The sequence below is a fragment of the Sinohyriopsis cumingii genome, chromosome 3, assembly GCF_028554795.1.
Source record: "Sinohyriopsis cumingii isolate HCF-2022 chromosome 3, ASM2855479v2, whole genome shotgun sequence".
In the NCBI taxonomy this organism is placed as follows: Eukaryota; Metazoa; Mollusca; class Bivalvia; order Unionida; family Unionidae; genus Sinohyriopsis; species Sinohyriopsis cumingii.
Genome location: NC_142963.1, coordinates 135,868,932 through 135,894,094, shown reverse-complemented (window position 1 = coordinate 135,894,094; position 25,163 = coordinate 135,868,932). Strand labels below are relative to the sequence as shown.

The 25,163-nt window shown below is 35.8% G+C and overlaps 1 protein-coding gene across 1 annotated transcript in view; it reads right to left on the bottom strand.

Annotated features, from left to right (window-relative positions):
* The window catches only part of LOC149803925 (hepatocyte growth factor receptor-like), an 85,414-nt gene extending 61,457 nt beyond the window's left edge, over positions 1 to 23,957 (bottom strand). The window contains exons 1-3 of the mRNA XM_089954007.1: positions 22,854 to 23,957; positions 20,742 to 20,924; positions 884 to 1,041 (exon numbers count right to left, since the gene is read on the bottom strand). Of these exons, the coding sequence (XP_089810133.1) occupies positions 884 to 1,041; positions 20,742 to 20,924; positions 22,854 to 23,957 (1,445 nt within the window). The remainder of the gene's footprint in view (positions 1 to 883; positions 1,042 to 20,741; positions 20,925 to 22,853) is intronic.
* Between the last annotated feature and the right edge of the window lie 1,206 nt (positions 23,958 to 25,163).

Below are 25,163 nucleotides of genomic sequence, written 5' to 3'. Positions count from 1 at the left end.
AGAGGCAAATATTTTTAGTTGAATTTGTGTCTAGGACATCAGTTTTTTCATTTGAAAATTCCTAAACATAATGACAATGTTTGATATTTTAGAAAGTGACTGACCAACATTCTGGCTCTATTATTGTGTCGTATCCTTCTGTATTAATGCTGTTTACTGTAAAATACAATTAGTTCTACCTCAACACCCGCAGCTGAATCAGTATTATTGTTTTGTTTTGTTTTATAATTGGGTGGATTTATTTATTCAACTAATTATTCACTGGAATTACAAAGTGTTCACTAATAAATCATGGAGTGAATCATTATTTTGGAATTTTTTTTTAATTCAGCCTTGGACATTTTCGATTATATCATTGTGCTACGTCAATCGACTGTTATCATTGGCACATACCACATCTGACAATATTGGCACATCAACACATTCATTATTGGATTTTTTTTGGAATGTCACTGAATTCAATTGGAACTCTACATTTTGATCTGTGATATAACGTTTAGGACTATATGGGATTTGCTTCACAATAATATAAGTTGTTTTGAATTATTACTTTGTACTTTGTATTCTAGGGTATTTATTTCTTGAATTTTACAAACTTTCACTCGTTTTTGTTGTTTAGTTTAAGATCATTGAGTAGTAACAAACTGCAAATTACATTAGTAACATCAGTAGGGATAAAAACTGAATACAAATAAAGTTGAGATTGTCAAAATTATTATTGACAGAGCTAGCAGCATATATAGAGGTATCTTCAATCCTAACTGTTGTAATCTGTATTGGCGATATATCAAATATATTTCAGTGTCCTTCACCTTTCATAACAATTAGCTGCTAAGCATGCCATTGACCCTAAATGAACTTGACCGTTTATAACAGTACTTACTGCCTAGGAGCAATGTATTGAACTTTTATAGGAGTGCACATGACTGTGATACTATTTTCAACATGCACACCAGTGATGTCCTCAAAACGTAAACCAAGATTAATTCCTGTGATGGTGATATATGTACCTCCAGCCTTTGGTCCAGTGGTCGGTTCGATCTGAAATATAATTATTTGGTTTTATTCAAGATATACATTTTACAGCCTAAAGTCACTTGCGAATTTTGTGTGTTACATGAATTATATTTCTTTAAAGATAACTTGAGTTTACAGGATTAATGCAACTTTGGCAAAAATTTGACTACATGAGCTGGTGTTAATAAATTGTAAATTCATAAATTTTACATCAGCAAGCCCGCGACCATAATTTGTCATGCTGACACCCGTATTTCCTCCAATTGTACCTCTGCTAACACAGGATGTGATGCTAGTACCTGTTATTTCTCAAATTGTACAGCGACATATCTTGCTGTTTCTACATGAGTACTTCTGTTGTTTCGGAAATTTTATTTAACTCTTTGTTATCGCCCTTATTGATAGGATTTGATACATGGAATTGGGCAGACTTAATGATAAAATGCTGCTGGAAAAAATAGTATTTTCTGATACTCGTCACATTTCCAAAATGCTCAATGGTATTTTCCAATACTAGTTAGCATGTCCGAAATACTCAATGTTATTTTCCAATACTCGTCAAAATAACGAAAATACTCAAACAAGAATGGATTGATCTAATATGTATAAAGCTAGCATCTCTGATGGGAATATTTAGATTGAAAATGACATATTAAATACATATTATCGTATACCGGCTGATCCATTATAAACTAATTACAATAATATCACTTATAACGCCACTGATCGCACATTCATTATTTCATATTTGGGCCATTACACACCACATCATTCATTGTAGAGTGGACTTTCCATTATAAACTACCTCCAGTCACATGATTATAATGCCAATGATCCTACCTTTGTGATGTTGGGGTTGGGGCAGGTCTCAGCTGTGGTGAGCCATTTGGATGAACATTGACTATGGATGGTACAGTGTTGGTTTACATCACACCATCCACATTCATATTGGATATTGAGAGTCAGGCAATCACCGCATGAGTCTGCCATCTTGTCACACTTGTACATGATTACTGAAAGAATAAATAAAAGCACTCTAAATCACATATAAAATGTAATTATTCCTGAAGAATAAATGAAATACAAACATTTAGAGCATTTATAATGTGATCATTCTTATGGAATACAATGATACAAATACTTAGGAGAAAATCTAATCTGCAATTCAATCATTCCAGGGGAAAAGATGAAAGGCAATAACTATAGAGACCATGTAGAACTGAATCAACCAAGAAATACAAGCATTTTAAGTATGTGCAGAATCTAATCATTCCCATGTAATGCACGAAATCAAAGCAATCTAAAGAACATACCGAATTTAACCATTCCTGTGGAATACAAGAAATCCAAGCACTATCGAGACGACAAAGAATACAAACACTGAAGAAAATATCAGGAATTTAATACTTTTTTAAAAAAATATGTGGAATGCAAGCACATAGTAGAACATGCATAATTTAATCATTTCTGGGGAATACAATTACACTCGTCAATACGTATAGTTTGGTAAGTCATGGGGAATATAAGCACTCTAGAGACCATGTAATATTTATTCATTCCTTGAGCATATGAGCACTCTGGGGAACATGTAGCATTTAATCTCTACAGAGGAATAAATGGAATACAAGCCTCTAAGAGAACAATGTAAAACAATATAGAATTTAATCATTCCTTACGAACTCACATACTTCAAGTAACCTAGTTAACATGGACAATTGATTCATTGATTCATTCCTGAGAAATGCAAGGAATGCGAGTATTGTAAAGGATATTACAAACTCAATCATTTCGTTGGGATTACACGAAATTTAAGCATCAGAGAGAGCATGTAAAATTTAATCATTCCAAAAGAATCCACGATATACAAGCAACTAGTGGACATGTAAAATTGAATCGTTCGGTGGAATACACAGAATACAAATTCTAATGAAAATGGAGGATATAATCATTCCTGGGTGATTCATAAAATAAAATTACTCTAGATAATATGCAGAACTGAATCGTTCCAGGGAAATACAATGAATACATACGCTCCAGAAAACATGAATAGGTTAATTATTCATGGAGAAGATTATTACTTATGAGAACATGTAGATTGTAGTCATTCCTTGGGAATACAAGCAATGCAATCATTCTAGAGAACATGTTGAATTTAATCATTCCTAGTCAATACAAGCAATAAAAGCAAATTTAGAGAACATGTTGAATTTAATCATTGCTAGGGAATACAAACAATGCTAGTACTCTGGAGAACATGTTGAATTTAATCATTCCTATGGAATACAAGGAATGCCAGCAATCTAGAGAACATGTAGAATGTAATCATTCCTAGGGAATACAAACAATGCAAGCACTTTAGAGAACATGCAACGCTTGACAATTCGTATGTAGTACGTGACATATAAAGCACTCTAAAGGACGTGCAGAGATTGATCATTCTTGATGTATGCGATGAATACAAACACTCAAAAGTACGTGTAGAAATTAATCATTCTTGATGTATGCGATGAATACAAGCAGTCTAAAGGACGTGTAGAGTTGGATCATTATTGATGTATGAGATGAATACAAACACTCAAAAGGACGTATAGAGTTGGATCATTATTGATGTATGAGATGAATACAAGCAGCTTAAAGAACATGCCGAAAGATGTAACCACACTTAGATCTTCCCCTCTTGGAGACAGAGATTGTTGATTCAATATCGACACTGTGGAAAGATAGTGGTGGCCCGAGTCATTCCGTTGTTATAGACATGTCGACAGGGAATGCCTAAGACATGCTGCATCTGGCTGAACCTGGATCTAAGGACAATACAACCAAGACGTCATGGGATGGAGAGAAGACACATCCAGATAGTGGTGGATCTCACATCACATAGTACAAATTAAGAGGGAACGCATACAATAGGACATGTGTATCGAATTCCGTTCCCTAGATGTGAGTGAAACAAACTCCCTATCTACATTCATTTCAAATGGTAACTTAGTGAATGGGATATCAACACAGCCCTTCTCTTTAGCGTGTAGATTATGGTACGTTGACTCAAAAAGCATCTGTATGTGGCCAGTGCTTGGTGCCTTGTGACTGATATATTGTGCCTAGTGAAACAGGTGATATGTGTGTGTGATCCGGCTTTTTAACGTAGCATTGACAATTTTTCGTCATATCGCTACGATGTCTCCAGTGAAGCAGTTTATAGTGATGTTTAGCACTGGGACATCATGCCGCAGACATGCAGCATGATGTCCCACCCAGTTGCATTATTCTGGCACCAGGCCGGTCAGTCCTAACACTAACCTCGCAATGTTGAGCGCTAAGCTAGGCAGCTGTAAGTACCTATTTTGTAAGTCTTTGGTATGACAAGGGGAGAAGGCACTTTAAAATTCAACCAACCAACAACAGAAGTAATTTAATATGATCCACCGTCAGAAATGTTTTAATCGAACAACATCGCAGCCTACATAAGAATATGTTTTAACATAATTTCTAGCTATGGGTTAGTGGGCGGTGGAAGCGTTTTTAATATTGGGTTGGAGACAGAAGCGATTTAAATGAAAGCTGGCTGGAAGTAATCTTCTGAATTCTTATCGATCATATAATCTACTGCATGTATTTATTTGTATACATTTATTTTAATCAATATTTTGTTTGTTTTTTTTTTTGTTTGTTTGTCTGGCAGCCAATTATGTATATGACACTGTGAAATCACAAATTTTCATGGTGGTCTATTATATGTGAATGTCATTGTTCAGCCCCTTAATACCTACTAATTTAACATCCTTGAATACAGATTGTATTATAGATATTTATATTCTAATGCAAAAATCATCCATTTGTATCCTTGTTAAACTGTGTGTTTACTAAATTGATCACTATATCTTGCTATGTCTTTGTTCAGGCATGCTGCTTTTGATTAGAACAATAGTTAAATCTTATATTGCCTTATATGTATGGTCAGATGATATGATTCCTTGTTATTTTGTTTTCAGTAAATGTTTTGGTAAACTTATAATACACGATTTGTCACAGAACAAACAAGAACAATTAATGCATTATTTTTATCTACTTTTACATTATGTGATTTCTTGTAAGAACATCTTTTTTTCAGTTACTTTTACACTATATCATTTCTTGTATGAACATCTTTTTCAGTTACCGGTGTCATAATTGTGTGCCTTGCTGCAAGACTAATATAAAATTATAAAATAGATATAGCATGTCAAACATGTTTATATCATATTTTAAAAATGGATCAAAGCCAAGGAATTATTTTCCCTAGAGTACTCATGAAATCAATATCATTGCAGTTAACTGCATTGTCCACAGCATCAGCATAATCACTGATGACCTAGCAGTAACATTATGCACTTTCAATCCAGTTGTCACAGGTTCTATCTCCCACTTCTAGTCTTTCATATGAGACTTATTCCTAAGGCATGAGGGGCTTTCATGACAGAGTGGTATAAGATGCTTATGTTGTGATACAGATCTGAGGGACTTCCATGGCAGTGGTGCAAGATGTTTGTCATGTGATTACTTGACTCCAATGTGTAAATGATAATCTTGCCAGTTACTTGTGGAAGGTCAGTGGTTCTACGTAAGTGGTGTTTGGTGTCTCATTGCATTGACACACGGCAAAGAATTTCTCCAAAATGTCATCATCGACAAACAAAACCCTAAAGAAGCCTTCTTGAGGGCAGGCAAAAATGTCTTGCTGCAAACAGGCAAAGACATTTTAGGCGGACCAGAAACACCTATAAATGCCCTGCACGCTACTGAGTCAGGCATTCCAACTTCCCTGAAGCCACAGCAAGGACAAGGTAGAAAGAGACGACGAAGAAAACACCCTTTCACCAGACTTCACAGTTCTAAAGCTAGAAAGACAAAGAAAAGAAAAACCGTTCGAGACTTAGACGTTTTCGATTATTAAAGTGTTGGGAAACAGAAAATATGATGCACCGAAAGTCTTGCGCCTGTTCCAAGTCGGAACTGGATCTGTTTGCCATGCCACACACCATGATGATTATGCAAGAATCCCAATGGGTGGAATTTCACCCTGTCTCCTCTGACGGATTCCGCTCCCATCGACTTTGAAATCAAAGGACAGCCTGAAGATTACATCGAACTGAACAGCAGTTACTTGTACCTGAAAATCAAAGTTCTAGATAAAACAGGAGGTGTTATAGATGACGGGAAAGTAGCTCCCCTCAACAATTTCATGCATTCCTTGTTCAGTGGAGTGGACTTATACTTGAATAACAAATTAGTCTGTAGCAGCATGGATACTTACCCTTATCGAGCGTACTTGGAAAATCTCTTGACGTACGGAATAGACGCCAAGAACACTCATCTCAATGCTTGTGTGGTATGGGAAGCTGACGATGCAGGCCAGTTTGACGAAACCGAAATTGATACAACCAAAACACACAACGAGGGATTTGTAGAACGAAGAGACAAAATCAAAAATGGACAGAGTTTAGAACTAATGCATCGTTTGCATTTGGACATGTGGTTACAAGAAAAGTATTTGCTGAACGGGGTGAATGTTCGTCTGAGACTGAATCGTAGCAGTGCCGCTTTCCATTTAGTGGCTGATAGTGACAATTACAAAACCATTGTCCAAGAAGCCATACTCTACGTACGACGTGTGGAAGTGTTACCTAAAGTGGGAAACGACATCAGTCACACGTTAAGTAGAGCGACCGCCAAGTATCCCATACGACGCGTGGAAGTGAAAACCTTCACCATTCCTGCTGGACAGCGATCCATGATCAAAGATCATCTGTTCCAAGGGCAGTTACCCAAACGTTTAATCCTTTGTATGGTCGAGAATAGAGCCTTCATCGGAGTCCACAATCAAAATCCTTTTGACTTTAAACATTACAAAGTGTCCAAGATCGAAGTCAGTCTCGATGGCAAGACCTTGTGTACCCGACCTTTCGAACCTGACTTTGACAAGAACAATTACTTGAGGTCGTACTTGTCCCGGTACGAAGCCACGGGACAGTTAGGGACCAACACCAGTCATGGCATTACGTACGACGATTGTGCAGGAGGCTATGCTTTGTGGGCTTTTGATTTCACTCCAGACCAAGGTAGCGACGAGGTACATTTCCACCCTATAAAATCCGGCCAGATTCGTGTGGAACTTCAGTTTGCAGAAGCTCTAACTGAGACGGTGAACATCCTCCTGTATGCAGAATTTGATAATGCGATAAAAATCAACAGTTTAACAGAAGTCATTCTAGACTATTAGAAACCATGGAAGACTGTTATCCCTCTTTACCTAGTGGAGAAACTTTAGACATGGAATGTGAGGAGACCGTGGAAGAGGAATCCCAAGACAAAGACGAAGAAGTTATCATGATGAAGTCGAGATGGCCAGAACAAGAAGCCCATTTAGTCTCCTGTTTTGCTACATTCCTGACAGATATGATGAAATAATTGATCAAGGAAGAGTGCTATGGATGTAACAACGATCATCCCAGTCAAATTCAACACGACAAATATCTGATGTTGAGTCAAGAAGAAAAATTGGACGAATATCTGGACAAAGCTTGGGGTCTCATCGAGATAGAAATCGTATTGAACGAGTGGTATAAAGGCTTGGATAAACATTCTTCTCCTCCATTAACGTCTCTGGAGTGCCGTCGCATCGAATCTCTCTTTGACCAGAATAAGAAGTCGGAGCTAAACGCTTTTTCCTTGTCAGACATTTTCAAGCAAAATGTCAGGATCGAATTCATCACTTATTATTACCTGTGAAGTAGAAAAAAACCACACAAGTAAATGGATACCTGGGAATTTTATTATCTTTTGAACCACAGTTCGTATACGGCTTCTTGGAATCCTGTCGTCTGTGCTAACGATGAACTCCCTCATCGCAAACCTCAAGACCATCAAGCTTATGTTATCAACACGGACGACAGTCATCTCCCAGGAACCCACTGGATAGCCGTCTACTTTCCTCAAGAAGAATGTGTGGAATATTTCGATTCGTATGGATTGCCTCCTTTGGAAGACGATATCATTGACTTTATGAGAAGAAATGCTCAGACCACCCGATTCAATAATGTGAAATTACAAGGCACAGATTCCTTGGTGTGTGGACAATATTGTGTATATTTTCTGCATCATTGCAGCCTGGGCTATTCCTTAGAACATTTAGTGACTCATTTTGATCCCCGTTCTTCTTCTAAAAACGATGTGAAATTAGATAAATGGTTTTGTGACCATCATGCTTATCTTTTGTCTCAAGCTAGGAAACGTAGTGTCCATCAATGGCCTAATGACTTCCAACAGTCGAAATCACAATTTCATTCACAACGTTGCCAACCCTGTCCAAAATAATGTGTTAGTTGAAAAAAAATTTGTGATTTGAAAAAAAATGTTTGATGTTATATTGTTTGATTATTGTTAAAAATGTTATGGTTGTTTGTTAGTGTTAAGTGATTTTGAATAAAACATGTTGTATTTTGAAAATAACTGCCTTTGTGGTTAGGCTATAGGAATATTAATTCATGCTCTTTGACTTCTCTCTATCCCTCCCATGACACTCATTAAACGTTCCGACTCGAAAACCGTGCAGGGATGTTTTCCTTCACGTCCGCGCTTTGACTTTAAAATCCGGGGCAGTTCCCAGTCTAACCATTCATTGTCGACTCATCGTCCTACGAAGATGTGCTCCAAACTAGCTAAGCTAAACGAAGCCTACGTGAATTTGCATAGAGTCAGACACAGTCTGATACCGAAGCCTGAAGAGATAGAGAATGCTAGAATGTTAAAAGTCACTGAAGACCTGATAGAAGAGCTCTTCAGAGAAGAAATTAACAGGGAGAAAGAAGAATGGACAGAAAAGTACAGACTTCAGAAACAGCAGAGAGAGCAGCAACAGCAACAACAACAACAATAACAGCAGCAGCAGCAACCTGAACCTGACAGAGGCTTTGTCGACTGTCGTATCGATACCAAAGAGTCCTTCTTTTTTTCCGAAGAAGCAGACCTATCGTCAGAAGGCCTATCGTCAGAGGACGTTGCATTCTTAGAATATAAAACATCGCCCTAGCTTCAACTTCACGCAAGCAAAAAAAAACAGCCCTTTTCAGGGCTACCCCAATCTCTAGAAAAGAAATAACAATCGATTTGCCGATGTGTGTATGTAGAGTAGTGTGAATATAAACACTCACTTTCTGGTGTGATTGTATATGTTTATGTATGGGGGGGGGGGTGATTGTAAGCGCTCAAATACGTTTGTGTGGATAGTAGATTATGATAATGTTTTTCTTTTGCTGTTTGACGTGCGTGGATAGTATATTTTGGGTTTGATTTGACTGCTTTGCGTATGTGGATAGGATATTATTAGTTTAATGAAACTGTTTTAGAATAGTGATGTTTAGTATAAAGTGAGTGAGTGTTTCTTTCAGGTCCGCACGCTGTTTGGTCATGATCTAGGTAATATTAGTTTTGGGTTTTAGGGGATGTTTTCCTTCACGTCCGCGCTTTTAGTGTAAATTGAAAACCGCTAGGCAGTCTAACTACCCTTGTTGATTGATGAACACTACAAAATGAGCAGAAGGCTAGCTAAACTGCTTGAACTTCATGTGCATCTGGAATATACCAGGCTCATACTGAATGAGCTGGCCACAGAGGCTATAGTGGAAGAAGGAAGGATGAAAGAGGAGGAGAGAAGAAAAAAAAAGAAGAGGAGAGAAGAAAAAAGAGTAGGAGAGAAGAAAAAAAGAAGAGGAGGAAAAAGAGAGAGGAATGGCTGTACCACAGACACAACAATGAAATTTCATAATCCCACAGACAGAAGATTGGGATTCTGAAGCCACTCATTCCGCCTCTGCACTCCCAGCAAAAAGAGTGAAAGGTGATTGGAGTAGGAGATGCGTTTGCGGTGCTAGGCCGGGGAGGTGCAAACATTAACCAGGTGCCCTGGAGTTCAAAACAAACAGCCCTTTTCAGGGCTACCCAATACTCTAGAAAAGATATAGTAATCCATTTGCCAATGTGTGTATGTCGAGTAGTGTGAATATAAACACTGACTCTTTTTTCCTAGTGTGAGTGTATGTGTTTGTGTTTGTAAGCGCTCACGTACGTTTGTGTGGATAGTAGATTATTGGGCTTTGTAAGTGATCAAGTAAGTATGTGTGGATAGTAGATTTGGGTTTCATTTTAATGCTTTGCGTGTGTGGATAGTAGATTTTGGGTTTGTTTATTGCTGCTTCGCGTATGTGAATAGTAGATAATATGAAATGAGAAAAGAATGGGATGTTTTCTTTCTTTTAAGTGATGATCTAGGTAATATAAGTTTTGGGTTTTAGGGGTATGTTTTCCTTCACGTCCGCGCTTTCCGTATAAGAACCCACAACGTTCGTCGTTCGCACCATTCTACAAAGAATATAAAAGAAGTTGGCTTCGAACCACCTTGGTAAAATGAAAAAATTGCAAGACGTCCTGGACAATTGGGCATGATGGAGCAAATGTTAGTTAACCTAAACTAGGATCACTATTCTTATAGTCCCCATCGAGTGAAAATGGAGATCAACAATTTAAGAAAACTAAAGGAAATTATAAGTGATCTATTGAACGAAGTAAAGGAGGAGAAGGAGGATGAAGAGGAAAGGATAAGGTTGAGAGCATGGAACGAGAAAATTGAAAAGGAAGAAGAAAATGAGAAGAGGAAGAAAGAAGAGGAGGAGAAGCAGAAAGAAGAGAAAAAGAAGAAAAAGGAGGAAGAAAAGAAAGAACAGAATAAACAAAGTGTAGGACAGAAAATAAGAAGCTGGTGGAGAAATAGAAGAAATTAGAAGAAGATGAAGAAATCCAAAGGCCCTTTTCAGGGCCACTCCTATATCTCGAAAAGAGATAGACATTCAATTGCCTACCCCATTTTATTGTGTGTGTGTATGTGTGTGTGTGTGTGTGTGTGTGTGTGTGTGTGTGTTATATCCCTCTTCCCTGTTCCGTTTCCATAGACCCATCAGGTCGGGACCGTATTAAAATAGGGTCCCGACCCTGTTCCTTTTCCCTTTGTCGCTCAACTGACCCACATTCTATTCCCATCTTATGTTCCCCTTGAGGCTAGAGTTGGCCAAGACTTTTTCCCATGCTAAATTCCCCTTGAGGCTAGAGTTGCCCATGATTTTTTCCCATGTTAAATTTCCACTGACGCTAGAGTTACCGGGGGGGGGGGTCTGTAATGCTAATTCCCATTGAGGCTAGGGTGCCCCACTATACTACTGTTGTCAACAAGATCATGATTTTCAAATGAAAAACTAATTTTCCGATACTCAGGTAAATGTATACATGCTTACCTCCATTAATGATTATCAGAATATGTAATATATAATCTATAATTATAGAGAAATATATACGTATTATGTTGACCATTAACTCATCTAGAGGCCAAGGCCAATCAAATAATATTGATGTACATAATGTACAATCGTGGAGAAAATCACAGGACCGGGGTTCTAACCTGTAAGAATATGTAATCTGTTATATTGTTACAGGTTAGCACCCCGATCCCTTGATTCATGGACGGATACTCCAAAATTTCTTTGTAACGAACCCCTGTGCATACACATGTTGACTGCCCTGTCATGCGGTCTACCTCGGTATTGTAAGACTGCATAACACAGTTTCCGAAACATCGCTATGAGCGACAGCATTATACAGCATGTACAGCAAAATATAAAACTGGTTTTATTCTTGGGGCAAAAGAGTTTCAATGTAATAATGAGTAAAGTATCGGGTTGACTATATATATAATTATATATATATATATATATATATATATATATATATATATATATATATATATATATATATATATATATATATATATATATATATAATCATTGTGAAAATTGACTTGATATTCGCATGCAAGACTACCTCCTTCTTGTTTGAATATTCCAACAAAACCTGTTGGTTTTGTGGGTTCTGTTGGTTGTGGATTGTGTTAGAACTTTGGGTTTTGTGGGCATTACGGTTGTGGGTTTTGTTGGATTTGTAGGTTTGGTGGGATCTATTGGTTGTGGGTTTTGTCAGGAGTATGTAAGGTTTTGTTGGCTGCTTCAGGGGTTCAGTCAGCTAGCAGCAATCAAACTCGGTACATCACAGTTATTGTGAGTTTTATTTATGTTGTATTGTTTATTCCGTTTTGTTTAGTCTACTAATGATTTATTTAACGTTTTGCAATAATTTGGACTGTAGATTTTTGTTTGCAGTTAATTTAAGAAAAGAGCAAATATTTATTTAAGGATTTTGGAGGTTTTCGATTTTTTTTTCTCTTCCAAAGTTATGTGCATTAAAGTAATCTCAAATTTATTTTTACAAACAAACTAGATATTGTTATATCATTTGCTATTTGAAACTCAGTTACATGGTCAAGTGAGTATTGTCCTCACAGATCAATACTTTTATTTATTTATTTATTTATTTATATATTTATTTATTTATTTATGTATTATCTATTCATTTATTTATTTAATTATTTAATTAGTTTTATGAAGCTAAAGGCATCAGAGAAGATTCTTTACACTACAAATATATAATTCCTTTCTTAAGTTATAGGTCCAAAATGTTCTTAGGGAAATAGAATGTCCATGTCATTGTGAGTGTTTTCATCACCGACTTGACATTCTAAATTCAATTCAACAATGCTTGATTAATCTAGCAATCTATAAAGATATAATTTATCTATGTTTCTATTTTATAATTGACTAGTTCTCTAAGTCATTGTGAGTGTTTCCCTCACTGATCTGAGAGCGAATTTTCTACTATATATATCAATTCACTTCTAATAAATCTTACGCTATAGTTGACGTGTTAACTCAAGCATGTGTTTTTCCTTGCAGATTGAAATTTCAAATATTACATTCAAAACTAAATCCAAATATGGTAAATCTTATATAAGTTTCATTCATCTAAAGGAGTAATAATATAATGAACTAACATTACTGTGCTAATGTGTTCCCTGGTCTTGTTTGAAATTATCATATACCAAATTGTACCTCAAGATCATGATAGTATTCTGGCCTTGTATACAAAACAACAAGACTGTCATGGTTATGAACTGACTTTAGTCAAGGTTTCATAATCATTGAATCATTCTGTGTTACGGTTGGAAAGAAATCAACAATTCGAGTTTGCTCAATTCCCCACTCCTTAGTCAGCTGAGAAGAAGCATACACCAATATAATATTATCAAGACCTAGCTTGGCTGTTACATACATACATACATACATACATACATACGTGCGGGCGTGCGTGCGTGCGTACATACATACATACATGCATGCATTCATGCACGCATGCACGCACACACACACATACATTCAAACATACATACATACATACATACATACATACATGCATGCATGCATGCATACATACATACATTCATACATGTTATCATCATCAAGCAACTGATACAAAAATCAGTGCCATGCTCCGCCAAATGATTGCAGATTTGCATAATTGCAGGTATTGAGATATTTCGTTTTGTCAATACGGTAGCTGACACAGTATTACTATTGTATTTTTGTCAATTTTCTGTTCTATTTTTTGATCTTGTATTATCATGAATTTGTTTAATCTGATGTAATCTCTTTTTAAGAGGAAATAAAGTCAGTCAGTCAGTCAGTCAGTCATACATACATACATACATACATAGATACATACGTACATACAGACATACTCTAAGCTTTTGTCCATATTCTGGTTTTCTGTAGTCCAATTATCTTACTGTCTATAGGATTTTTTAAGAAATATACCACTTTTAAATAATATACCTTTTTCATTGTCCATGAAAGAAATGTAGTATTTCAAGAATGAAGAAAAGCATAACAAATAACCTGATTGGATAAAGGAGAAAATTCAGGATTGGTAACCATATTTCATTTCTTAATTACTTCGAACGGGGGGGGGGGTCTCTAGTGTGAAGAGTTCAAAGTTAACAGCTGTTGTTAGCATTTACTGAGAGTGGCAGAGCAGTGATTTTGCCCGAGATAGCAAAAGACAGGGGTGGTTGGGTAGTTTGCTGAAGAAAAAATATAAAACTAACTAGATAGAGATCTGATGTGTATGAGTATCAAACTAAAGGACAGCAACTGTTGTGTGAATGGGTTCCCAATTAGGTGTAGGATTAATGTAGACTAATCATGTAGATTAGCTAGACCATTTTGCCTCATACCTACTTACGGTTGGCTCTGCTTAAATGCATGTCGCTTAATTGCATAGACCGCTTAAGTGCATAGCGAAAGTATGGTCCCGTTTTTCATTGTAAATATACATAATTCCGCTTAAATGCATACTCCGTTTATATTCATAGCTTAAATCCGGACCCGAGGCTATGCATATAAGCGGAGTTGACTGCATATCTATCAGTAAAAGTAAATAGATGGCTATTAAATACTATAAGTATTATTTTTATGCTGCTTGAAGTAAATCATCAAATGAATTGCCATATACCCCTGAAATGGAAAATGAGACTTTGATATTGATATATTCAGTCATTCCATGGCAAACATTTATGAAACTGAGGGTAATAATGTTTTATAATAATAATCTGTGTGGCAAGATGACATCTCCATAAGTATTGATGTTCTGGGGACATCATCTATTGACAAATTGGGAAGTTCTTTGGAAGAAGCTCTCTCAGAACATCATGATGCTTTAGATACATCAGTGGCATTTAGAATATCAGTAACTCCAACAATGATTCAAGCAGTTGTTTTCTGGATATAGAATCAATGCAGATGGTGTGTGTGTGTATGTGTGTGTGTGTGTGTGTGTGTGTCTGTTTTGTGGGTTTTTAACATAGCTTTAATGATTTTTCAGTTAAATCACTACGATGTCTGCAGTGGGACAGTTTATAGTGATGTTTAGCACTGGGGTATGATGCTGCAGACATGTTGCATGATGTCCCACCCAATCACAATATCCTGACACCATGTCTACTAGTCCTAACACTAACCTATTAATGCTCATCACCAAGCAAGGCAGCTGTATGTACCATTTTTATAAGTCTTTGATGTGACTTGGCCTGAGTTCGAAGCTTCGACCTCCCACATCCAAGGTGGATGCTCTAACCATTAGGCGCCCAAGGAGTCTAATACAGATGAAAAACCTGTCATTGATTCAGAAAGATCAAGGTGCTGTATTTACTCACTTATAAGTCGAATCAGTCTGCAAACAACAAACATCTTGATGTGCCGTAGCATAATGCACCTGCCGATCAGGGTCTATGCTGTTTGTTCTACTGATTACTCCTGGCAACTACACAGACCAAGATATGCTGGTACATTATGTTATAGTTGAACTGGACCTGAGCAGTTAAGATTTGGACTCTTAAATGTCATGTACCAACAAATGTGTAAACCTTAAATGCAATGTATTTTGAGGATTTTGTTTTTTCTCCTTGTAATGAATTACAATATCTCTGATACTAGGTTTCAGTTGTAGCAATTATATTATTTTACATGACTCTACAATATCCTACTTCTGATTCAACTTCGTTATTATTTACTAATTGACCAGGATGATGAAGACAAAGGTCATGTGAAAAAATGTGTTTTGTAGATATAGGTATGTGTAGATTTGTAAAGGTTCTTTCTGTGTCAATATGTTGTTCACCTATTAGCATACCACAACAAAACAAATCAGACATTTTTATCCGTTTGTATTTTTCAGTTCTAGCATAGATTTCAAGCCCCGAAAATGAGGAATGTATACAATACTTAATGCACATGTATTTATCGACTTAACTGTTCTTTCCGTCATTATATAAAATGGTGTTGATATATTAACGAATCTCAATAAGTTATTCACGTAATTCCTGCAATAGCCATAGTTAGAAAGCTAGAAGAAACTATAATAACAATAACAATAATAATAATAATAATAATAATAATAATAATAATAACATAATAATGATAATCTTGACTTAGCACAGTGCCTAATATGTTTAAGCTCTAGAGTATTAGATAACTCATAATAATATATACAACAAGCAGCTTACAAAAATAAACACCATATACAGGGCATTTTAAAAACAAAACATCCTGAGCATTGTTTTAAGTCTTCAAGTCTGTTCTTGTAGTCAATGTAAGTGTGTTTTAAGAGCACTTATGAATGAGAACACACTGTCTTTTTGTGTATAAAGTCTATGGGCAATTCATTTCACTTAGCTCGGCCCTATTACACAAAAGAGCGTTGTCCATATCACTTCATTTTAGCATTGCGAAACAATGAGAAAACAAGTGTGGTAAGGCGGACCCCAAGCGGCCGAGTGATCTAAAGTGCCCACCGTTACGGATCACTGCCATCGCACCTATGTCTGCATGGGTTCGAGTATCGGGCTCGGCTAATGTGGATATGTGAGAAAGGTTACCGAAAGCTTCTTGTTGGTCGGTGTTTGTTTCCGGGGTTTTCCCCAGTTCTTCCTCCACCATTCATTCTGGCTGTCATGTATAGTCGATCTTTCCCTGAAAAATGCCTTTAAACACTTTAAGAACAATATCGACACGTGTCAGAAGAGGTGTGTAAGTTTCTAGATGTGGAGTACACATGGGTGAGGTCATATACGTATTATTGAACTGGAGCTATTACAGGAAATGTAGTATAGTGAACAGATTTTGTTTTGATTCTGGATTGAATGGGTAGCCAGTGAAATCTACAGAGCACAGGAAAGGTATGTTCAGTTTGTATGTATTCTAAACATGATTCGAGCAGCTATGTCTTGTAGATGTACTGAGATGAACCATATATAATTACAGTAGTCCATTATTGAAAATACTAAGGAATAACAAAAGTGATTTAGTGGCATTAGATGAAAGAAAATTTTGAGTAGAGCCTTGCATATGTTCATTACATGTTGGTGTAATGACAGGAATACTGCCAATAGTGACATCTGGATTTCATACTGGCTGTGTGGGTTTAATTTTGGTATTGCTTATGCTTATTGTATGAGGTAAAGGATGTGAATGATAATTTTTTTGTGGTGATCAGGATATTTACCGTTTCATCATCATTCATATGCAGCTTGTTATATGTCATCCATGATTTCACATCAGAAATGCACCTCTCTATGCCTTGGATAGTAGCATCGACTACATTTGGGCAGGTAGATTTGTATATTAGACAGTCATCAGTTTACAAATGGTGTATCACCAGAAGTCGATCGATGACACTTAAGAGCGGATGAGTGTATAGAATGAAGAGAGCATGACCAGGAAACAGATCCTTGTAGAATACCAAAACATATATCATCTGGGCTGGAATATTTTCCATTGATGGACATAAATTGTATCCTGCTGACTAATTATGACTTGAGCCATAGTAAGGCTTTATTACAAATACCAAATACATGCTGGAGATGGTGAAGTAATATTATTATAGTCTTTTGAGTTGCAGAGAAGTCAAGGAGGACCAGGACTCGCAGTAATCTTTCTAATACCCAGAGCACAAAGAAGGTCATAAACTACTCTCAGAGGTGAATTTTTAGTTATATGGTGAGGGTTATATGCAGACTATACAATGCAAAAAAGATTGTTTGCATTCAGATGAGATACAATTTGGGATAGGAGATATAAAACATTGACCTCGCTCTTATATTTAAAAGCAAAACAGTTTTCAACATTTTTAATGGTTTGATCTAAAATTCTTCACAATCACAAGGATTCATCTAAAGTACTGTCCGAGTCAATCTGGCAAAATGATAATATCATACTTGATTATGGTAATTCAAGTACTGTATGTGTCAATCTGGTATAATGATAATATCATGACTGATTATGATAATTCAAGTAATATCCCAGTCAATTTGGTACAATGATAATATCATGACTGATTATGATAATTCAAATGAGATACATGCTGGGATAGAGTAGCTTCTTCTGAGAATTTTTAAATGAATGAGAAGTTAGAAACAGGGTAGTGGCTCTTTAAATCGTTTGCCTCAAGTGTCAGTTTTTTAACAGGATTTACAATGGGGGTTTTGAAAAATGATGACAATTTCCTAGTTGAGAGAGAAGTATTGATAGCAGCAGTTAGTGAGGGAAATTTTGAATCTTAGCACTTAAACATCAGTGATGTCAGAGTCTGATTGAGTTCACATGACCTCGGGGCACTCTTTATTACACGGATTTGGGATGCTCTTCATCGCAATGCCAAGATATAAAAATATTTTTCCGGTCGAGAGACTGACCTTGTTATTCAGTGCTGTCACTAGAACTTCCCTTCTCCCCTCCACTGGGATTAAAAGAAAGTTTCCCAAAATGATTTGTGCATTTAATTAAGCTGGTTTGTCCCAGTATTTGAAGTGCATAGTATGTTACATATACAGATCATTATTCCCCAAAGAATCATGATAACCATTCATGCATCTAACTGAGCTGTTTTAGCCCAGTGCATGAAGTGCTTAGAATATTAAATATACTAATCATGTATATGATTTAAAAAACAGTGCAGTAGGAAACACATATGTCTTTTGGCTCAATGTTATGCAATAACTCCGCAGAGACAGATTAAAATGCTGATAAAAGTAGCTGTGCAAATCTAAACACTCCTGCCCCAATTGAAGAACGCCCCCATTGCATATATCATGAAATTATTACTAAAACTTTACACTTTAAAGAATTGTTAAAACAAATCCATTTCCAACAAAAACAAAACAATGGAGATCACTGCCATTGGCTCCGAAACGAGTAACCATTCCTTTTTCCTCTACTAAATACAATATATGTGCACCTATTGGAAAACAATAACTCTTGTGGAACATTAGTTAAGAATTCTGAAGTATGAATCCTTCATACAAATATCACGTCTTGAGTACCTTCAGATACATTTTAGTATGAAACAAATATTCCTGGTGGAACTGGAATGGAGCAGAAATAATCAATTATCGAATCTTACAGATAGTAATATTCCAATACTAGTTTCTCTCTACGTTACTTTCATATTCTTCACACCCACCTCTCTTCTAAATACACCCAGTACGACGCATTGCACCATTTGTCCTTTCTTTACTTTAGCTATGGATCTAACTGTGATGTAATGTCGGTATAATAATATAAAGATGACAACGCAAATAATATAAAGTACATGTGGCCTGATTTCAATTCATAAATGTTCAAATTGACATCATGATTAAGAAATTACCATAAACTAATGTGTCAGAAACGGCATTATTTATAACAAAGCGTGCAATGACAGTGCCAGTTGCACCACTTGATGTGAAGTCTTGAGAAACGATTATTGCTGCTAAAATCGACGCCATTACCTACATTTATAATATACAAAGCAAATTTGATGTCAGTGTTATACTGAAAGAAAACTGCCTTGGGATTTATTAATTTCAATCAGTATGATAATTTTCTGCACTTGATCCAGAACTCTAAATTTTATCTTTGTGATTGTATATTATACCGACCAACAGACCGCAGGAAGTATTCGACGGAATGTACAAAATTAATTTACAGATGTCAGTTGAGCGACAGACATATTACGGGTGGAAAACGGTAATTTTATTGCGAAAAGAAAAAACAATATAAATTCTGTAAAAAATGAAAGTCTACATTTTCGTCCTTGAGTTTGATTTTAGACACACATTAAAACAAAAAACAAAAGGAATTCATAAGATGTAGTGGAAAACCCAAAAGAGTAACTTCCGATAATAACTGTTCATTTTTTTTAAAATCGGTTATTCATGTTTCCAAGTTACTGTTTCGACAGCTGATTTCTTTTGAATCTAGCCCAAATACATGATCATAAGATGTATGTGCTGTCATATACAACAATGTTTTACCTTATACAAATTTAAACGCATGAGTAAATTTGCCATAACCTTGGCACTTATCCTTTGACTTTTGGACATACAAATCAGTAGCTTTCTTTCATTTACCAAGATAAGTCCATCCACAAAATTCTTTAAACGTCGATGATGCAAGACGTATGCAATGTTGCTAACAAGAAAAGATTCTTTCTCAGAGGGGCAAAGTATGATATTATATGGGAATCATGGCTCAATTTTTTTACACCATTTTGTATGTAAATGGTAGCATGTGCAATAATTTGCCACAAATGCTGTTTAAAGCAACATTTTACAAATATGTTTCACTTATTTGACCAATTTTTTTAAAATTTACTCTACTTTCGTTACTTTGATGTATTAATGCTACAAAAAAACACCAAAAGCTAGATGATTTTGTAACAATTTTCAACCAAATGTTTTACTTTTTCACCCTATAAATCAAACCCCACTCTTTCTGTTCCTTTTGTGATAACAAAAACATTAGTTTTAACTTGTTTTAAAAATGGTAAAAAGGGAGTAATTTTATATGATAACACAAAAAGGTAAATATGGAACATAAATTATATATGGGTGGAAAAGAAAAACTTACGATGAGAAATGATTTTAAAACTATTTATTTGGTTGGTTTCTTCCAATATATAACATGAAACGGAAAATATTGTGAAAATTGAGGAAAAATGTTATAATATTAATAGATTTGAGTGGAAAATGCTTTATAAATGTTTTGTGTTGAATTTTATGCTTAATCGACCCAGCAACTTAGAAAATGCCACCCACTCCCATATCCTGCCCACTCCTAACGCACTTCCACTAGAAGAGCAAGGATTTCGATATACATTTTGTTTAACAAAAAACTGTAACTGGGAACTCAAATAAAGGTTGAATGCATTTTCCATACCTTGATAATATGTCCCTTGACAGTCCCAACAAAGGCAATAGTATTAGGAAATTCCGTAATGACTGCCACCGAGGATACTGTGGTATTGAAGGTAATGGCTGCATCTGTTAGTATGGGTTTCCGTCCATCAATGGGGGTGTTGATGTCATATTTTCCACAATAGTCATCGCTGATATGGAAATACTGAAATAATACCTATTTTTGATTAGTGATATGTTAATAGTTTTATCAGAAAAAGTTACATCCTGCTACAATTAAAAGTGTCACCACATCAGGCGTTTTTAAGTAACCCATTTAAGATATAACAGCATTGAATCTAAAGGCAATAGGTTAAATAGATCAGTCTTCAAAGTTTAGTCTAGGAGTCAGTGATATGGTCCAATGGCCCGTGATACGTTTAAAGGATCCAGATCAGGTCATTTTCAAGGTTAAATCTCTACGAGTCAGGGATATGGACCCGTGATATTTTTAAAGGGTCCGGATTGGGTCATTTTTCAAAGTTTAATCTAGGAGTCAGGGATATGGTCCAATGGTCCCGTGATATTGTTAAAGGGTCTATATCAGGTCATTTTTAAGGTTAAATCTACGAGTCAGGCATATGGCCCCGTGATATTTTTAAAGGGTCCGGATCAGGTTTGCAGGCACCACAAGTTTGACTAGTGACTAGTTTTTAACCTTAAAAATATGTTTTCTTATTCTAACAATTTCTCTCTATCAATGTTATAATATTAAATATAAAAAGATTAACTTGGGAAATGATGTATTCATCCAAATCAAGTATTTATCTGCTTTCTCCCAACAGTCAATTAATGGAACTATCCTCCATTTGATATCAGACAAGATCAGACGTTTATGATGGCTTGTGAAAGATAGGTTTAATGTGCATACCTAACATGTTTTTCTAGTTGACTTAAAGTTACATAGAATGCTTCGCTGTTGTGAGAATACTGATGTCATTGCTGATTTGTTCTATTGGCTTAGTCAAACTGCTTTGAATAGCAATCTAAACCGTCTCATAAACCAAACATATAATGATGTGCAAATGAAAACCACTTCATGAACATCCATATATAGTGTGATAAGTTTACAATCATCAATATTTGATTGGACTGCCGTATCCTGTATGAGACAATTTACACATTTTCATTTTGACAAGGTTCTCACCATATTTCGTTACCAAACGTTCATTCATTCAGATCTCATAGTGACATGTTCTCACCATGGTTGTAATCAAATTTTAAATTTTTTACTTCCCTTAGTAACAATGTTCTCACCATTGTTATTACGAAAAAATCAATAATTCAGTTCTAATGGTTTACCAGACTTTCAATCATTCAGTTCCAGCCGTGGATTGTTTGAGGAGAGGGAAGCCAATAAGGACAATTTCTACCGGATAATAATTTATTATAATTTGGTCCAATGAACGCAATAGAGAAAAATATCACCACCATGTTCGCGAAACACCTCGTCGGAAGATATCTGCATATGGTGAAATGGTTATCATTTATCACTGTGTTACATATAGTCAGTACCACGGATGAATGCAACCCATCTAACTGACCCCACCTCCAGTCAGTGATTTCTATTATTCAAACGCTCATCCACACAATGTATGTTATGGGCATAGCGCTGAGTTCAGAACAAATATCATAATGGTTGATTCGTTAATAATGATTCCTTTGACAATATGCATTATGGACAAGTCCTTGTATTTATGCATGCCATGAATTACATTTTTGTGACATTGATGCAAAAATGTAGCCTAGATCCCACTCTGATTACATGATATATTTTTAATAATAATAATAATAATAATGATAATAATAATAATAATAATATTACTACTACTTCTACAACTAACAATAATAATAATAATAATAATAATAATAATAATAACCTCGTATGATGTATTTGTAAGAAGTTACACTAGATAAATCATTTTATTCTTTTAAATCTAACACTGACTTGTGGAGTTCACAAACTTGTTTCCAGTGTGTGAAGTTTTCATGAAGATAACGTGATTACCCATGCAGACTTATAAACATGTGTATACTTATTTGACTTTAATATTATTTCAAATGGTAAAGCTATCAGGAAGAAAAACAAACTTACAGCTCTCTTGCAAGGGGCTGGTGAGATAAGATGAGAAGGTCCAGTATTTCCTATTCCATTAAAACAATCCTGTATGTTCTCTTTAAATATCCTCTGAACTGTTCTCAATGGATAAACACAAAGTGCGGAGTCACTTCCAGGAATGGCTGTATTTGGATTTCCAATACTGCATACGACATACAGAACATCCTCATGTATACTAATGTCCATATTATTGGCAAGGCGTGATCCTGCCTTAGCAACATAAGCTGCCTGGACCAGATTGTAGAGGGTGCCATTGTGCATGCATTTAAGCTGCACTTCTGCATATGAATAGTAATGTTTATCTGCCTGACAGACACGAATCAACTTGGAAATGTATGACTCTCTCCAAGGGTTCTGCTTCTGAACAGTAACAAAGTAACTAAATTTCTGAGAACTAAAGCCATAGATGTAATACACTGGAAATGTATCCCAATGCGTCACCAGAATTCTTTTGGATGAGCCTGTACTATTACCTGCGTAAACCAAATCAAACGTTTCTAAATTGCGACTAGCTATTGCAGGGACCAAATCACGGGATTTTGACTGTCCAGCATTGGTTCTAGAGGCAGCGACATAAAAAACATCTGACTGGGAGATAAGATTTGGCGGTCCTGGTGCAATAAATGCTACTGTGGTGCTTGCGGCATTATTTGGTACAACTGGAACGCAAATATCTGGATTCCTGGACTCGATGTCACTTAGATTGTACTTTTCACAGATGCCATGATATAGGCTTGAGCATGCAATTAGTTTCTTATTTTTGTAATCTATTACCAAGGCCTTATTGTAAGCATCCATTGTTTCTTTGTGTTGATCACAAGATGCAGTAATATTATGTGGCTGACAGTTTTGACTGTCGTTTTTCGGCCCTGTTGTTGCATTCTTTTTCAAGCTCAATGTGAATGAAAGCTGATAAAGCTTGTTCATTGCACCTATGTAAATGTTTCCTGTATTCCCGTCCAGTACCATATGACTAAATGCTCCTTCTGTTGAATTAATCTCGAACTGGCGGACTATATTAAGTTTTGACCATGTTGTCATGACAATGCTTCCTATAAACAGTACCAAACTCAGCCTCATCTTGAATTTGCTGCCTAGCGATTCTTTTTGTTACCAGAGTCCTTCAAAAAGAAAGAATTGGATGTGACACTGATTGGAAATATATAATTCTTCGATAACTTTAGTGGAAAAATGAAGATAAGTGTTATTTTAAAGGACAGTGCTTATGTAAAATTGTTAGGTAAGCATCTAACGTCTGAAACGATACAATAGATGACAAGTCAAAATATGCTGTAATAAATACTTTGTAACACACGAAGTAATAAACATTATCAGTTGACACTGCCATCATCGATTATAAGACATATCTAACAATAATTCAAGTCAGAGCATACGTTTAACCCATATACACCGTTGATGACAGCACCGTGTGTAAGCATTTAATGTAGGACTTATTCTTCCTCGAATATCGTTTGTTCTCAGTTGAGTTATAAATAGTAAATAAGCACAGGCATTATAAGATACATGAATGTATGCAAATATAGCAGACATATTCCATATTATAGCTAGCTGGCGGTGTAAGAAAGTACATGATGCATATAGTTTCAATACCACGTACGTCTTTTAACAGGAACCATGTAATTATGCAGGAGTGTATAGTAAGAATGCATTAGAATATTCCAGTGTCAAAATGGCAACACATGCTATGGAATATCGGTAGATTTGCAATTAAATTGTGTGGGTCGTTTTCATGATTGTAATTTACATTCTTGTTGTTAACGTAAATTTCCGTTTTATGTCACATGCTTTAAATATGACGGGACTGACGACTTTGATCTTTGCTCAACTTTCGAGGTCTGGAACTGAACAATGTGCATATGTAAATGTATTATCAGATTCATCGTGATCATGGCAACTGACTTTTGGACAAAGTTGTAAAGGTTTATTTCTTAGTCCAAGAACAAATCGTCCTTAATATTTGGTTCAGGAATTTACCTTACATGAAACGTTATGTTGTAAAGTAAATTTTTCTTTGTATCACAATGACCTTTGATGTCAACATTAAGAGGCCTCTTCATTTTAAGGCAGTGGTAATGGTAATGATAATACCTCTACAAAATGTGGTCAATGACTAAAATTACTACGCAAAAAGCAACTTTTTTCTTTCAGTCAGATTGATATTGACCTTTGAACCCTAATGGTATTATGTCAGATTGACATTGAAGATATATCGGATTGAAACCGAAGGCCTGCGAACTCTAATGTTAGAATGATACATTGACATTG